The sequence below is a fragment of the Microcaecilia unicolor genome, chromosome 7 (genome assembly GCF_901765095.1).
Source record: "Microcaecilia unicolor chromosome 7, aMicUni1.1, whole genome shotgun sequence".
In the NCBI taxonomy this organism is placed as follows: Eukaryota; Metazoa; Chordata; class Amphibia; order Gymnophiona; family Siphonopidae; genus Microcaecilia; species Microcaecilia unicolor.
In genome coordinates this window covers 74064150-74082311 of record NC_044037.1, presented here as the reverse complement: position 1 = coordinate 74082311, position 18162 = coordinate 74064150, and the positions used below count along the sequence as shown (strand labels likewise).

Here is an 18162-nt window from a genome sequence, read left to right as displayed (position 1 = left end):
CCCAACCACCAGTCCCGCCTCCCACCACCGTCTCTGGCACAGACCGTATAAGTTTGCCCAGCACCATCCCCGCCTCCCACCACCGGCTCTGCCACCAAATCTCGGCTAAGCTCCTTAGGATCCATTCCTTCTGAATAGGATTCCTTTATGTTTATCCCACGCATGTTTAACTTCTGTTACCGTTTTCATTTCCACCACCTCCCGTGGGAGGGCATTCCAAGCATCCACTACTATCGAAACAAGATGGGCGTACATCTTTCGTTTCGATAATACGGTCGGGGACGCCCAAATCATGAAATTTAGGTCAACCTTAGAGATGGTCATCCCCGGTTTTCGGCAATAATGGAAACCAAGAACGCCCATCTCAAAAACGACCAAATCCAAGCCATTTGGTCGTGGGAGGAGCCAGCATTCGTAGTGCACTGGTCCCCCTAACAAGCCAGGACACCAACCGGGCACCCTAGGGGGCACTGCAGTGAACTTCAGAAAAAGGTCCCAGGTGCATAGCTCCCTTACCTTGGGTGCTGAGCCCCCCAAACCCCACAACTGTACACCACTACCATAGCCCTTATTTTAAAATACTACTATTTTGCCTTTTGGGGAAGGGGTTTCTGAATCTACTCCAGATTAGTTCTTCAGCTCTGTCATCTACCATTTTACCTGTTATTTTCTATTTTCTCAATTTAAAGCGACACACACCCCTATACATTTCTTTTCTGCTACTCTCACTTCCTAATGAAAGCCCAACTACATCTGTGTGCAAGGTTTTTGGTCCTTATACATTGTATCTGATGTGTACTGGAATGCTAAGGATGTGAACAGCGGGTCCTTTGTTAGACTGTCAAATTTCAGACACACTCAGGCAATTCATTGGCAAATGTCACTAAAGCCAGCCCCTGACACACAAATACACTTAAGTCAAAAGCAGCTTGAGAAAACCATGTGTCATTATCCACAGGCCAGCCTCCCATCCAAAAATCAGGTCTTTAGCAAACCCTCAAAGAATAATTGCAAGATGTACTTGCGTATCCTAGGTCTCAGAGTCTGTGATCCCCAATATGTTGAGCATTTACTGCAGCCACCTGAAGGAAATCTCAGTTTAAGAGTATGACAGCAGAAATAGAGACAACCATGAGTTTTTGTTATAGGAACTCTCATGTGCTTGCCTAGAACACCTTGATGTCTGTGGCCAGTGAAGAAAGTGTGTGTTAGTTGGATTTAGCTCACACCCAGGGCCGTGCTGACAAGCGAGGTAAGCAATGCACCCGAGCCACTCAGTTGCAAAATCTTTTACCTGCAGGTGTGATTCTCCTCTCTCCCCTGCCCTTCCCACATCAGGAAGTGAAGGTAGCCGAGGCAGACACCTGCTCTGCTAAAGCTGCTTCAAAGAGTACAACCAGCAGCTATTTATGGCCTTGGTGTGTGAACAACTTTCATTCAGGGTGAGCTGGAACAACATTCAAATTAAAGAGAACAGGTTTGGAGGCAGGTGTGCAAGTGAGACTGGGGAGAAATAAAAAATAAATAGTGTAATTGTTATCTGTAAGTGGTTCAAAGTTTTTGTTTTTTGAGCATGTACATTGAGAGGAGGGCATGACTGCAATGATGTGTACATAATTATCATAGCTACAGCTAAAATCCATTTAATTGGCTGAGGAAGTTTAGCTGACGTATAGTGTAGAATAGCTGGTAAGTAAAAATCTGATTGCTTTTTTGTGTGTTTGTTTTTATATAAAACATTCTGCTTGGATAGGGAGAGTTTGTGTTATTTGAAAATACATTTTGTTTTAATGAAATTACTAAACTTTAGAGTCAGAGACTTATCAATGAGGGATACATACAGTGGAAAGGAAGCCCTGGAAACAGAGTTAAGAGGACAGATACCAGCAACAGAATCAGATACTGGGCCAGCATGATCAGAAAAAGAAAGTCACCAGCCAACAAAGGTAGAAAAAAATTGTTTTATTTTCATTTTAGTGTTTGGAATATGTCCACTTTGAGAATTTACATCTGCTATCTTATTTTGCAATGTATAGCAGTCTCCAAGAGACTGGGCTCCCAGTGAGCCAGGGAGGTCAGACTGTGTAAATGAGATGAAGAGACCCCCCCCCCCCCCCCCCCACCCCCCCCCCCCACACACACACACAACACACACACACACACACACTGTAACAAAGACAGGAACATGCATAATCAAAGCTTAGGTCTCTGCAGTTACAAGGGCTGGCCATTCCTAATTATGCTAATAGTTTTTAATAGGCTAAGTCCCACTGAAAAGCCTCTTTATAAAGGCAGTGCTTTCTCTGGAGAGCAGTGTTAAGAAACAGCAGGAATTGTGTTTATTTTTTTAAACTGCTTTCCTGTGTAAGCTAATTTACAGTCTTCTAATATATGCTTGACATTGAAGGGTGTGGTAGACCCTTTTGTCAGGTCTGGCTGGGCCTGTAGTTTTCAGTCTAAAGGAAATACAGGTAGCAATTGAGAAACATCTAATGAAGAAGCGAGACGGAGGGGGGGGGGCACCAACTGATAGTCTGCAGGGGGGCACCAGAAACCCTTGGCACGGCCCTGCTCACACCTTTATAGTAGTTACATTCAGATACACCAGGTATTTTTCTGTCCCTGGAGGGCTCACAATCTAATTTTGTGTCAGGCAACTAGAGGGATTTTTTTAATTTTTATTATTTTATTTTTTGAATATTTACATTATAAACTAAGAATCTTGGAAGCAATTGGATGAAAGCTGTGGTAATGCAATAAGGTGTTAGAATTTGAACTCAGATCCATATATTAAGTTTGAATCCACAATAGGTTATCAATCTATTGATTTTTTGGATATTACGATTCATATACAGGAAGGAAGCTTTGCAAGGGAAGTTTTTCGGAAAAAGACTGATTCTAACACCTTATTGCATTACCACAGCTTTCATCCAATTGCTTCCAAGAATGGGATCCCAATAGGACAATTTTTACGTATGAAAAAGCTATCTACGTCCAAAGAACACTTTAGGAATTCAGCTATGGATCTGTATAGCAGAATTAAGACTCGTGCTTACCCTAATAAAGTAATTAAAAAAGCCCACCTCTTCAATGCTGCTTTCCGCACCTAACTCTCACCTTTCAGGAAATCCAGACTGCCCCAATTTGATTGCCCCTATCGGACTGACTGTTCACTTGTCCTTTAGATTGTAAGCTCTTTGAGCAGGGACTGTCCTTTATGTTAAATTGTACAGCGCTGCGTAATCCTAGTAGCGCTTTAGAAATGTTAAGTAGTAGTAATAGTACTTTTAAGAGAGCTACCAATGTTGACCGTCAGTGGCTGTTGAACACGTCCTCTAAATCTTCAGAGACACATGATCGACTTGTGTGTGTACTACCTTATTCTCGTCAAGAAACTATCATCAGAAAAATTATGGGGTATGCTAGCTAAACTTGGCTTTGATCAAACACCGACTTTTGCTTACACACGTGACCGTAATCGGTGAGAAATTTTTTCATCTACTAAACCATATTCTCGGTGTAACAACAGTTCTGGATTAGGTGAACATAAGAGTTGTGGCAAATGTGTGTACTGTCAATATGCCTGGCACACTTCTGAGGTTATAAATCCTAAAACTGGCAAAATGTTCCATCTCAAGAGTTGCACGGATTGTAATTCTTCTTGTGTTGTCCATGGTATTGTGTGTCCTAGCACTAAGTGGTACATAGGACACACCAATAGACGTATCAAGCAAAGAATTGCGGAACATTTAAGTAATCTGAGAATTAATAAACATGAGGCACCTCTTGTAGAACACTAGCTACAGATGCAACATAAGATCACAGATTTGAAATTTGTGGTGTTTTTTCAAATTAATTTGCCCCTCGGAGGTGATGCCCCACGTATTTTACTTAGAAAAGAACAGGAATTTATTTTTCGCTGGCAAACAGTGACCCCTAGTGGTTTAAATCAAGAAATTGAATGGCTGCTGATCAGCTGTTTTCTGAGATAAATACTACCCATGTGTGAGGGTTTTTCCACAGGATACAGATCGATTTGGAGGGGGTTCCTTCCAAAGCTGCTACATGGTGAGTAATGTTAGTTTTGGATTTAAATTGAGATATTAAGTGAAAATTTTCAGAGGTTTAATAATCTTCACATGAGAAACATGAATGCTGCAGTTTCACTAAGACTGTTTTGTTTCTTTCATTTTGTAGTTTAGTTCCCCTGAAGACGCTGCTTTACTGGCGAAACATGGTTCATGTAGGGGACTTGGGATTTTATTATTTTTTTTTTTTTATATTTGAATGGAAACAAAATTTTGCACTACAAAAGTAGTACGTTGACTAGGATTTTACACGGAGTGATCAACATACGTCTAGCAACTGGATTAGATTTACTACTCAAGTAACAGCTCTATTTATATATTTGAGTTTACATTGGAAGAAAGACTTTTGAGCAGAAATTTTATTAGGAGGAGGCAGGGCGTGCTATGATGTCTGTGAAGGTGTTATTACATCTCAATTCCTGAGTCTTTGTATATACACACAAAAAAAAAACTGAGCACACACTATCTAAATAATTATATTTTATGGATTTGGTATTTTGATTTTTTTCATTTTTTGGTTTTTCTGATTTAATGAAGTTTCTGGTATATTTATGTATTTAACATATAAGGAAACTGAATTTAAAGAATACCTAGTGATTAATCAGGTTATTATCCAACCAAAATCTCAATCCGTACATATACGCAGATGACGTAACGATCTACAACCCATTCAAACATGATTTAAAGGAAATCACCAATGACATCAACCAAAGCTTCCACATCATGCACTCCTGGGCAGATGCGTTTCAGCTAAAACTTAACACAGAAAAAACACAATGTCTTATACTCACCTCACAACATAACACTAGCAAATTCACCACAATAAACACACCAAAACTGCCCCTTCCCGTTTCAGACACCCTGAAAATTCTTGGAGTTACCATTGATCGATATCTTACACTTGAAAGTCATGTGAAAAATACAACCAAGCAGATGTTCCACTCAATGTGGAAACTTAAGAGTAAGACCTTTCTTCCCAAGGACCATCTTTTGCAACCTGGTACAGTCAATGGTGCTGAGTCACCTAGACTACTGCAATGCACTCTACGCTGGTTGTAAAGAGCAAATCATCAAGAAACTTTATACTGCCCAGAACACTGCAGCCAGACTCATATTTGGAAAAACAAAATATGAAAGTGCAAACCCCCTAAGAGAAAAGCTACACTGGCTTCCACTCAAAGAACGTATTGCGTTCAAGGTATGCACTCTCATTCATAAAATCATTCACGGAGATGCCCCAGCCTACATGTTAGACCTGGTAGACCTGCCCCCCAGGAACTCTAAAAGATCATCCCGCACATTCCTGAATCTTCACTTCCCCAGCTGTAAAGGTCTAAAATACAGATTAACGCATGCGTCAAGTTTTTCTTACCTGAGCACGCAGCTATGGAATGCATTGCCGCATAACCTAAAAACTATTCACGAACTAACTAACTTTCGTAAATCTCTGAAGACCTACCTCTTCAACAAGGCATACCACAATGATCAATAATTGTAAATGTAACACTTCTCCACTTTACCTATATTTGGAATTGTTTTCCTCTCATATCTGTGTGCTTAATCTTATTATGTCATCCATGTTCTCTATGTAATACCAACTGTTATCTAATCTGGAATGGCGATTGCCATAACAATACATTGTAAACCACATTGAGCCTGCAAATAGGTGGGAAAATGTGGGATACAAATGCAACAAATAAATAAATAATAAATAAATCTAGCCCAGTATCCTGTTTCCAACAGTGGCCAAGCCAGGTCACAAGTACTTACTTGGCAGAAACCCAAATCGTGGCAACATTCCATGCTACAAATCCCAGGGCAAACAGTTACTTCCCCATGTCTGTCTCAATAGCAGAAACTTGTCCAAACCTTTTTAAAACCCAGATTCGCTAACCGCGGTTACCACATCCTCCGGCAAAGAATTCCAGAGCTTAACTATTAATTGAGTGAAAAAATATTTCCTCCTATTTGTTTTAAAAGTATTTCCATGCAACTTCCTTGAGTGTCCCCTAGTCTTTATACTTTTGGAATGAGTAAAAAACCGATTTATTTCTACTCGCTCTACACCACTCAGGATTTTGTAGACCTCAGTCATATTGCCCCTCAGCCATCTCTTTTCCAAGAAGAGCATTAGCCTCTTTAGCCTTTCCTCATAGGGAACTCATCCCATCACCTTTATCATTTTTGTTACCCTTCTCTGTACCTTTTCTAATTTCGCTATATCTTTTTTTGAGATACGGCAACCAGAACTGAACACAATCCTCAAGGTGCAGTACAGAGGCATTATTGTATTTTCGGTCTTATTCACCTTCCAAAACTTGCTCAGCCCTTGTTTCTTTGGGGAGGACTCTCATGTGATCCTGATGTTTGCATACAATAAGCTTTATACATAGTGAGCACAAATTCCAGGGAAAAACTGACCTCCAAAGCTTCCCCCAGCTCATCTGACATCCTAGACCCATGGGGAAAAAAGTTGCCTCGAGCAGGTGCTGAGCTAGTGCAGCCAAGGCCTCTAAAATGACAGTGGTTCCTGCCAAAATTGGAACCACTGCCACTTCAGAAGCACGCTGAAACTCCAGTGGGCTGAAGTAGTTCCCCTGCTCTACTCAGGAGACAATTGCAGTGCTGAGGGTGCCTCAGCCGTAGTAGTAGTAGTAGCTCAAGCCAAGGAGCCCTGGGACTGGGAGAAGGAAATAAATACAGAGACCTCTCTCTCTTTTTTTTTTTTTATCTAAATGAGCTTTATATATATTCAGCCCACCCCCCCCCCCCCAAAAAAAAAAAACCAAACAAACCAAAATGGCCTTCCAGACCAGCCATGACAGCACAGGTTCATCACATCCTCCAGCTGCTGGAGACTGAGAAATACTGGTTTTGGAAGGGGTGGCATAGCTTACTTATAGGCTCCACCAGTTTTGTAGTTCTTAGTCTCCACTTGCTGCTAGGTGAGCATAATCCATGTCTAGGCTGGTCTGGAGGGACGCTGAGAAATAAAAGAGCTTAATTTTGTTGGAAAACCACTCGCATTAATTTGGCAGTCTGTTTCACAAGATGAGCCACAGAGTGCAGGTATTGGTGCGGTGCCATATTTGCTTATAAACCTTTCAGGATGGCACAGCTGAGAACAGCAAAAATGTTGTTGGGTCAGGGACCTCAGAGATGCCAAAGGTGGCCCATTACAAAGAGTGAGATTCACTGCACCAATAAGTGAGACTGAAGACCAAAGAGTGAGGTTTTCTAGTGGTGCATCTGGATTCTGAACAAAACTTCACAGACTTATAATACCACATCCTCTCATGTAAGCAGTGCTCTCTCCGTTCCAGCTGGCTACAAAGAACCTGTATACATTACACAAACTATAGCAAACTGAAGCTAACTACTGTACAAAAGCTTCTTACAAGTTAGTAAAGCTCTGAGGTGAGCAGGTTTAGCTAGAGAGACAGCATGTCCTTAATCAGTCTCCTCACTGTGGTGTTGATGGATGTGGCATCTGAATCTGTAACTCAGTAGGAGATTTTGTACAAGTAAAGCGGAACATCCTTTAAACTTCTGTCAAAACTAGTGTCCAGTTTCCATGCAAATGTATAGTCAAATACCATGCTGTGAGGTGTAATTTTTTTTCAAACCTCCACAGTCAACTTTATTAATAGTAAGAGGGCTTTGGGAGCTTCAAGTTAGATTCTGTTTAAGATTTTTGTCTATGCTTTTTTGCTACTTTTTGTTAGTTAATTGCTGACATATTTCTGGTCTTGTCTTCCTCCTATTGTGACTTGATATACACCATTGAGATTTATTTTTCTTAAGTGTGATTTAATTTTTGATAGTTTGTATCTTTTAGCATTTTTCTGTACAAGCTTATATTGTTTGGTAATACTTGTAAACTGCATAAATATAAAATAAAATATATTGTCCACCTCCAACTGTGTTCACATTTGTGGCGGATATTCATGCCTTCTCATCACTTCCACAATGTTGATCTTTTCATCTAGTTTTTCCTGCACCTTTTCCCAGCATATCTGCTACTCTTGTTCATCGACAAAGTTAAGAACATAAGTGCTGCATACTGGGACAGACCAAGAGTCCATCAAGCTCAGTATCCTGTTTCCAAGAGTGGCCAATCTAGGATACAAGTACCTGACAAGATCCCAAAACAGTAAAACAGATTTTATACTGCTTATCCTAGAAATAAGCAGTGGATTTTCTCAAGTTCATCTTAATAGCTTATGGACTTTTCTTTCAGGAAATTAGTCAAACCTTTTTTAAACCCTGCTAAGCTAACTGCTTTTACCATATTCTCTGGCAATAAAATCCAGAGTTTAATTAAACGTTGAGTGAAGAAATACTTTCTCCAATTTGTTTTAAATTTACTACTTAGTAGCTTCATTGTGTGCCCCCTAGTCTTTATATAAAATGATAATGTTAATTATACAACCATGTCTGCCTCTTATGGTAGTTAGGATAACCTGGTCCTGGAGTTACCCAAGGCAGTGAGGTTTGTCAGGATATTGACAATGAATATTCATGAGAGAGATTTGCATATAGTGGAGGCAGTGCTTGTTATGAAATGCTTTGTCCTACTGATCTGTACATCTGTTGCGTTATTTTGGCAGGTGGAAACAGTCAGGTGGGCTTATAGAGAGGGAGGTGAGTTCAGGAGGGGAAGGGTTCTTTGGGTATGTTCTCTGCAGTTTTTATTGTGCCATGATGGATGATTTACTGTTTTTTCTTGTTCTGTATGAAACTTATCAACTAACATGTTTTGCTTTTAATAAAGATAATTAAAACATAAAAAATAAGTTTTGGATATTACTGAATTCAATTATTCTGTCTCACTGTATTTCCAGTTTTGGCACAGTAAAAGCCATCACAAGAACAAAATATAAGAAAACCAATGGGCTGCATTAAGGGCTTATAGCCCATTTAGTTATGTTTCAACAAATGAGAGATCTGTTTAAGAGAAAATATTTTTATTATTTTATTATTATAAACCACTTGTCCCTGAAACATGCTCCAACAACAGAATAATCCATTTGTGTATCTAAAAGGTAAACTTCTACAAAACAGATGAAGATGTGATTCCATGTGCCCCAATGAAAGGAGAGTTTAATTCTACTTCCATTTAATTTCAATATATTCCATCATCTTTATAACACCAGGCTTGTCAAGGCAGATTACAACAACATTTAAGATGAACCCACCAGGAACCAGGATATCCTCAGAAATCTGGCCATCTGAATTGTATACAGTGTATTTATTTAGTTTTTAGTGTAGGAAAAGGAGCACAAAATACAGAGTTTTAAACTGCTGTTTCTACCAGCTATAATAATTTTAAAGCTGTTTTAGTGATATTCAATTGTTATTTCATGATATCTATATATGGGGAAGCTTTCAAATAAATTAAAAATCTGTCCAATAAGTTAAAAAAAACACAAAACTTTTGTCCTCCACCTTTTAAGACACTGCCTATCCAATTGAAACAGCTTTAGACTTGTTACAGATGGGACCAACAATTAAAAAACGACCATGTGGATGCAGCAGCTCATAGGTTTGCTTGCTTTGTTTTGAGTGAACGGGGATGACGGCTACGCTGGGAAGGGGAAACTTAGATTGTCCTAATTGGCTTCCTTGCTTACAGTGGACTACATAGGCTCACGTCCACTTCTGTTTATTCAACCTCCTTGGAACGGACTCGCCTCCTCCAATGCTTCTTCCTGTTTCCGGCGGGGCGGGACGTAACAGTCACAGAGGGAAGTCGACTCGTGGTGTGGTGTCCTTGCCTCCTTAAAATACAAGGTTTGAAGGTAGGAGGATTTAGGAGGAGGGTTTGAGAATGAGGGAAAGACGTCAGATCGCAGATGGCAAGCAGAGGGGGTTGTATGCCGGATTGAGGAGAGTGAGTTATTTTGAGTTAGTGTTCACTGGACTAACCTTGCTTTCTTTGTGCTTTTTTTTCCCTTGCATTTATATCACACATTATCCCATGCAAAGGCCAGTTCAGGGTGGCTTACATTTGAAAATACAGTGAGACAGAATAATAAAATTCAGTTATATAATGGGAACAAATAGATGGCTATGTCTGAAACATTTAACAAAATTGAGATTAGCATATATACCCCACTGGGCATTTAAAAGTTTGTCCTTTCATTATTCCACATGTTCAGAAATCATAGCCATAAGTATAGGCAGTTATTCAAAGATTATCACATGCACACGCCAGAACAGGCATCCATCACATTGCAAGAGTAAACAACAACTTCTACTGAGTACATTCAAAATTATTTCCATCTTCCAAAATTCCAGACAGCAGGTGTACAGATCAGTAGGACCCAAAGCACGCCAAAACAAGTAAAGGCAGAAACAACACAGTTTATACCTAATTGTTCAACCACCCTTAGGATTCACCTTTGGGTTTAAAAAGCAAACTATGTATATGTAAGGTCTGGATAAACAAATTAAAACAATCAAAGTTTAAAACAAATGCCCATACGTATATAACACATGCTATGGCAGTGATGGGGAACCTTTCAGAGACCGAGTGCCCAAACAGCAACCCAAAATCTAATTATCGCAAAGTGCCAACAGGGCAATTTAACAATTTAACCCGTCCCTCTCATCCCCCCTCCACCTTTCTCCCTCGTCCTCCCTCCGAGTTCCAGGCCTCCCTCCACTCTCTCTCTTTTCCCTCCCTCTCCGAGTTCTGGGGTCCCTTCCTCCCTCCGAGTTCCAGGCCTCCCTCCCTCTCTCCTTTCCCTCTCCCTCCCTCCCAGTTCCACAGGATCCCCCTCCCAATTCCACAGGATGCCCCCTCCCTCCGAGTTCCAGGGTCTTCGTCCCTCCCTTCCTTCCTTCCTTCCTTCCTTCGAGTTCCAGGCCACCTCCCTCCGTCCGAATTTTAAGTCATCTCTTGACTTACCTCGTCAGGGACAGGTTACGGCGGCCAGCAGCAGCGGTAAAATGCATGCATGCAGGCTTGGCCCTTCTCTCTCTCCCTGAGCTCTGGTCCCGCCCTCATTTCCTGTTTCCGCAAGGGCGGGACCAGAGCTCAGAGAGAGAGAAGGGCCGAGCCTGCACGTATTTTACCGCTGCTGCTGCCCGCCATAACCTGTCCCTGACGAGATAAGTCAAGAGATGACTTTTAAAATTCGGAGGGCGGGAGGAGGCCTGGAATTAAAAGGGAGGGAGGGAGGGTCAATGACCCTGGAACTTGGAGGGAGGGAGGGAACGAACTCTGGCTGAGGCGACAGCGCGCGTGCCAACAGAGAGGGCTCTACGTGCCCTCTCTGGCACACGTGCCATAGGTTTGCCATCACTGTGCTAGGGTATCCCTATAACCAGCCCCCCAAGTGACACAGTGATTATGATTTATAACAAATTACTACTCATGAAAAGTTATTTCGTTATCATACTTCCTTTGTGCACATTTGTATGCTGCACAAGCTGGCATGTTTGAAAATATATGTGAGAAAAATGCTACCATCAATAAAGAATGACAACGTGGATGCAGCAGCTTATAGGCTTGTTTGCTTTGTTTTGAGGGTACACAGAACAACTGCTGTGAGGAGAAGGGGAAATATAGACAAACCAAAGTGGCTTCAACTTTTTGACGTCATGCCATCTCTTGTTCTCAGTCTAACCTCCTTGATCTCTGCAACCTTGTACACAAGTGACCTGGATTTTTTTTTCTGCTCTTCACATAAATGTTCAAATTAAGGTGTTTTTTTCTCTTCTTCTACCAAAACTTGATATTTTGCCAGCTAGTATTAATAAAAAGTTTTTTTTAATAAGGAAAATTTGCAAGCATAAAGGAGGCACTGTTTGAAAAACCAATGTGAAAAAGCAGTTGTGAAATCCTAAACCCCTGTGTGTCTGAAGTTGATTATTTTTTTTGTCTCTCTCCACCATTTAACATATAGAGGTGCCAAGCGTGGCCCATCCCAAAGCTGGAGATTTACCACCATTATGCTGGAGACTGAAGGTCAATGAGTGGTGTCTTTTTCATGAGCCTCCGCCATGTCTAATGGCAGATGCACTTTCCAAAAACTGATATATTCTAATCAATAAATAGAAAATAAAATTATTTTTTCTACTTCTATTGACTGGTCATTTTGGGGCCCTTTTACTAAACTGCACTAAAAAGTGGTTGGTGCTGTGTTTAGTGTGTGGGTTTCCCATGCACTGCTGCCACTTTTAGCGTGGTGGTAAAATGGCTGCATTACAATCTTTATGTCGCATTTCCCAATTAGTGTGTGGTCATTACTACGGAAGCCCTATTTAGTAGATGCTAAGGGCTCCCATGCAAATCGGGCAGCATGCAGCAATGTGCCTACGCAGGATATGCCTACTCTCCATCCATTGACATGCCTCCCACTCTAAAAAATGGAAACTATTTTTTAGCGCGGGATTAGTGTGCGCTAATGGCCACACTATTGCGGGACACAGTGCATCCCGCTGTAGTGTTTTTGCCTCATGGTAGGCACACATTAGTAACTACTGTGGCTTAGTAAAAGGACCCCTTTATTTTTCTAATGGTGTTGGTCCCAGTCTCTGGTTTCTGCTTTCCTCTGTCCTCTCTTAAGTGTTTTGCCAGAGTCTCCTTGTCCATTTGGCACTTCTTTTCTCTCCATGTCCATCATCCATCTTCTCTCTGCGTTCCTTGCTATCCTACCTAGCATCACCCCTTTGTCCTTGTCCCTATCTTCCTGCCATGTTGAGCATCTCCCATCTCTGTGTCCTTATTCTTGGCCTGTCTAATATAACTTTTCTTATTTCTGTGCCACTCCCTCTACATGCCTACATCTTTCCCTCTCTCTCTTCTTCTCTTGCTCCTGTTCTGTGTCCCTTTTGCAAGTACAGCACCTCTCTCTCTTTCTTCTTTCCCTGTAGGTCTTGGCATCTCTTCCTTCCTTCCTCCCTCCCCCCCCCTAAAAAAAATCTAGGCATCTTTATCCATGCCCCACTATCTGGCAAGATTCCCAGGCCCGACACTGGCGATCAAAAGTGAGTGCTCTGCCAGCCATAAGTCCTTCTTCCTGCCGTGTCCCACCTCCTGTAAAGTAACTGCCTGTTTCAGCATAGGCAGGACACAAGAGGAAGAAGGACTTATAGCCGGCAGAGCACTCTGTTGTTCACTGTGGCAGGGGGGAGAAGCAGCGACGGTGGGGAAGCTTGGAGCGGCAGGGCCCAGATGATTGTTTGCCCTGGGCCCAGCTTTGTCTCTCTGTGGCCCTGCTGTTTAAGCATGTATGCAATCTACATGTGTATATACCTCTCTTTCCTCATGCATATGCTCAAACTACCTAAGACACAAAACAGGGTAATTTTATAATAGGGTGCCATGAGTAGGCACCTATTTGCCTAGCCTCATTGTTCCCATGCATACCTATTGCATTATTGTGATAGGAGGGCACTTCTTTGACAACAGTGTATGCTGCTTCTACAAAGAAATTTAAGCTTATGGGATTCAATGGCCATGGAGGTGGGCCATGCAACTGAATTCCAGGGACAGTATCTGATGGGCATTGCTTCACATTAGTGATCAAAGATGTGATTAGACCAGGGAAAACAAGAGGGGTGAGCAAACATGTCAGGTGGTTGGATCTCAAGAAGGTACAAAGCATTTACAATTTCTTTCTGATCGTCCATCACTTATTTTGATCTTTGAGTGCCTTTTTGTTTTCAAGCAAGGTCTTTATCTTTTGAGATCATCTGCTCCCATCTTTTCTAAATCTGTTTACCTTTCTCTAAATCAGGGTTAGGCAGCCTTTATGCACAGAGGGCTGCATGAATGTCGGTACTATCCCTAGCGGCCACAACATTATATAATGTCAGAACCAGAAAAGCAAAGAACTCCATAGACCACCTGTGGTAGGTAAATGAGTAAAAATGTAACTAAAAACAATGGAAACAAACTGCTATAGTGGCTATTCTGCAAATATTTGTGAAATACAGTATTTAAAATCACCAAAATGCGTTAATAAAGTTTTCAGGGTATACTTCCCATGATCTCATGGGCTGCATAAAGTTCAGTGGTGAGCCACAGATTGGGGTTGTGAGTTAAGTCTTCCCTTTTACTAACATTCAAATTATTGTATAATCTCAATTGCAGAGTTACAGACTCTTGTCCCCCTTTGATGGCTCTTTCCTCTTGCTTGCGGCTTGTGTGCCAGAATGTGGGCCAGCCCCTGAAGATAAGACAGGTATTTTCAGGTGTGACGTCGGATAAAGTCGTTAGTTTGACTACCAAGAAAAGTGGCCACGACAAAAGTAGGAAGAAGCAACGCAGGAAGATCTCCTATCAATTAGATCCCGATTTGTCATGGGAGGAGAGGTGAGTTGGGAGTGGTCTAAATCCACATATGAACATATAACGAAATAACTCCAAATAACAGGGGCTGCTTTGATGCCTGCGATGCTGGTGTGGGAAAAGTATACTGGTGTCTTAAAGCGAGTTGAACTTGGTAAGGTTAATTCTGTGTTAGACATGTGAGCCAAGGTTGAAGGATGTGTATTTCAACACAAAACATTCCTGAGCGAAGTTCATTTGATTTGTTTGTTGGATGAGTGACTAAAAGAGAGAAGCTTACCTGAATAGTTCAGCTTATATACTGTCCTAGTCTGTGAGAATGAGAGAGATGCTAGTAATAGCAGTAGCTTGAGCATAAATATATTTTCTGAGGGAAAAAGAGAGATACATTTTCTGAAGCACAAGTAAAATGGGAACAATTTTCTAATAACCCACATAGGTATAACATACATGCACACTTCCAGCGTACATTCTGTCTGGAAATTAGCCAGCGTGAAATGTGCATGTACTTCGCATCTGCTGTTTGTGCAGGTGCCAATGGGGGTAAAATAGTATATTTGAAAATTGAATATACACCCACTGTAATCTCTCCCAACCTAAATAACTGTTTTTTTTTAAGTTGGCTAAAGATGTGTATGCTATAGAAGTCTGTAAATGCTTAATAGGTTTTTCCTGACATGAGAAAACTGAAATTATACTACTTACTTTTAACTGGGCAGAGGAGGACAGTTTTTAGGCCAGTTTACCTGGGGGAGTGGCGTTGAACATTGCCTCAGTGTGTTCAAGATACCCATGTTATATTTTTCAGGCTGTTGGATGTGGTGACTCCTCTTTGGAGACTTGACTATGAAGAGCAGCTGAAGGTATGATATCTTTAATGAGACGTCTGTCTTTCCCATGTCATATTAAATTAAATTCTAGAGCAAGGATTTGCATTGGTGGTCCTTAGAGCAAGAAATGAATAGTGTTTAAAGTTACTTACACCGAATATTCATTGGCAGCATTTATATGGGTTTGGCCAAGAGTCTGATTTGTTTCTTTATTTTGGGTTTCCTGAAGACCAGACCTCCATAACCCTGTTTTGACATAGGAGTAGCTACTGATTGTCATCTGTAGAGAACTTTTCCCTCATTTACAAGAAGTTTCTTCATTACTTGGCCCTCCTTCTACCTCTGTGTCTACTGGTTTTATATGTTATAAAATTATAGTTGTAGATATAACAGCCTGGCAATCCAGCAATACTACTCTGCCCTCTGTAAAAGAGCCAGTTTTAATTTTTGGACCTGGCTTTAATTCCCCAGGTTGGTTGGGGTTAGAGATACTACAGAGACAGTGCTCAAAGCCTCTTTGGGAGGATGGAGTCCCTACTATTAGCAGTGACACCTAATTAAAACTAGAGTGCATGCACACTGGTTTTTGGAGGAAGCTGCTCTCTGTGGCTCTGTAGTAGGGTGATCATTGCTGAGGCTGGGCTAAGAAAAATTATAAAAATAGAGGAATTATTGTGGGTAATTGTAAATGTATGTTAATGGTGTCCTTGCCTGATAGAAGCCAGTACCAATATTTTTGGATGTCTAAAAAAGCAGGAAACGTGACTTAAAACAAATAAAAACTGCAGATGTCTGTTAGAGGTCTTTATCAGATAGAAATGTACCACTGTTTTACTAGTTTCTATCACCCAGTGAAGAGCATAAGGCCATTTTCATGGTGTGCTAGTACTTCCTAGTAAAGTTCAATCTTTGGATCTGTTTACAGAAAAAGTTTGTAGAGCAGAAGAATGTTTTACAGAAACTGTCATCTCAACTGAAAGAGCTCAGCAAGGACCAAGTGGAGAGCAGCCAAACACCGGAGGAGCTCTGCTGTCCTCTGCATCCAGTTGTTCCCTCAGTAAGTGCTACTGATGAGCTTTATATCTGGCAGTACCTCATTGAATCGGACCACTGATCATCACTCTATGCCACAATACTGGAATCACAAACAGGCCACTCATCCAGCCTGTATTGTAAATGACAAAACTTGAGGCCTATGATTTTGGAATTTTTTTTCCTCTACCTAAATTTGCAAGAGATAAAAACTTGAACAAACCCAGCCGCAAATCAGGCTGCTTCTGCCTTCTCTGCCACCTTGGTCCCCGGTGGTTCCATTAAGCCGCACAGCTGTAGGGAACCCGCACTGCTCAAAAGAACAGTCAAGCCTGTGATGGCAGAGGAGCAGGAAGCAGCCCAATGTGTAATTGGGCAGCTCCTCACACTGGTGTGGTGTGGGGAGGGCTGGAGCAAGGTGAATGGAGTGCTGTGTGCCATGGGGGTGCTGGAGCAAGGTAGTTGGGGGCATTCTGTGTCAATGTGGGGGGGGGGGGCTGGAGAAAAATGGATGGGGTATGTGTGAGGGGGTGCAGGAGAGAAAGGTAGATGGAGGGATGTGTGTGGTATTGGTATTAGAGCATAGAAAAATAAGGTGGGAGTTTGCCTGGGAGAGAAGGAAGAGACCTTGGTGGTAGATAGAATAGGGGTCTTGCTGGGAGTTAAGGGAGAGCATAGGGATGGAGGGCAGTGAAGGCTGAGGGTTAGGGAGAGAGAACTCTAGAAGGTGAAGTGCTTCTAGAGGGTAGATGAGGGGAGAAAAATTGGAGGTATTCACCTTAGAGAAGGATAGAGAAAGCCATGGGCTGAACTTTAACAGGGGAAGGAATACAACCTGAGGAGAGAAACTGCTCTGGTAGTGGTGAGGGTATTTTATGCATTGGGGGAGAAGTCAGCCATTCTAAGGGAATTTTGCGCAAGAAAATTACAAATAAAGTATGCAGAATTTTTTTAGAATTTAGATTTTTTTTTTTTTTTTTTTGCGCAGAATTGCCCCCCAGGAGTAGTGCTTGCACACCATTGACAGCTAACATTCAGAACCCCGGGTGAGACATCAGCAATTCAAGGCTCAAGTAGATGTCTGCTGCAGGGAAAGTCAAAATCTTGCTCCTGGTGGCTGGGTCTGGCTCACAGTCCATATTTTGCCTGCCACTGGATGGATAATGTTTTGCATCCAAGTTGGGTCGGTCAAGTAGCAGGTATAATTTTAAATGGTTATACAGTGACTTGTAAGATCCTACATGTTTTGATAGGATCTCTAAAAATTTGCATAACTTTAAATAGTTGTCATTTTAAACTTATGCAGTTGCTTTGGCACTGAAAATTTACTTTGTTTTGTCTACATAAGCCTCCTATTCCCTAGTACTACTAATTAAAGGGGTCATTGTATACTCGAGTACCCATAAAATTAAAACATGCACCTATTTTATAAAGATAATATACGTATGTACGTGCCTGTTATAAACTAGGTTAATAGAACAATCCCCAGTAATGCAGAATGCTGAGTTAGTAACCTCACGTCTAGACTATTGTAATGCAGTCTATGCCAGTCTTCCATCTCATTTAATCAAGCGTTTACAATTAGTACAAACACTACTGTCCATGTTCTTTGCGGTGCTTCAAAATTTCACCGTGTTACTTCACTACTTGCTGAGCAACATTGGTTACCAATGCAATTTTGTATTCAGTTTAAGGTATTAGCACTTAAAGCCTTATATACTGGCACGCCCTGCTAATAGTAAAGCCCAGGGCAACATGGTTTCACTTAGAGGCAGGTTTTGTTGGACAAATCCGATTAATTTCTTTGACAGGGTGACCAGAGAGTTGGATTGAGGGGAGAGCATTAGATGTGGTATATTTAGAGATTAGCAAAGCCTTTGACATTGTTCCATATAGACGACTATTAAAT

The 18162-nt window shown here is 41.4% G+C and overlaps 1 protein-coding gene across 3 annotated transcripts in view; it reads left to right on the top strand.

Annotated features, from left to right (window-relative positions):
* Positions 1–9805: 9805 nt before the first annotated feature.
* The window catches only part of TRMT2B (tRNA methyltransferase 2 homolog B), a 49025-nt gene continuing 40668 nt past the window's right edge, over positions 9806–18162 (top strand). The window contains exons 1-5 of one of the 3 annotated variants that reach the window (XM_030209933.1): positions 9827–9889; positions 13838–13952; positions 14194–14415; positions 15200–15254; positions 16147–16278. In XM_030209933.1, the coding sequence (XP_030065793.1) occupies positions 14219–14415; positions 15200–15254; positions 16147–16278 (384 nt within the window). In that variant the 5' untranslated portion in view covers positions 9827–9889; positions 13838–13952; positions 14194–14218. The other 2 variants (XM_030209932.1, XM_030209934.1) reach the window with 2 other exon arrangements.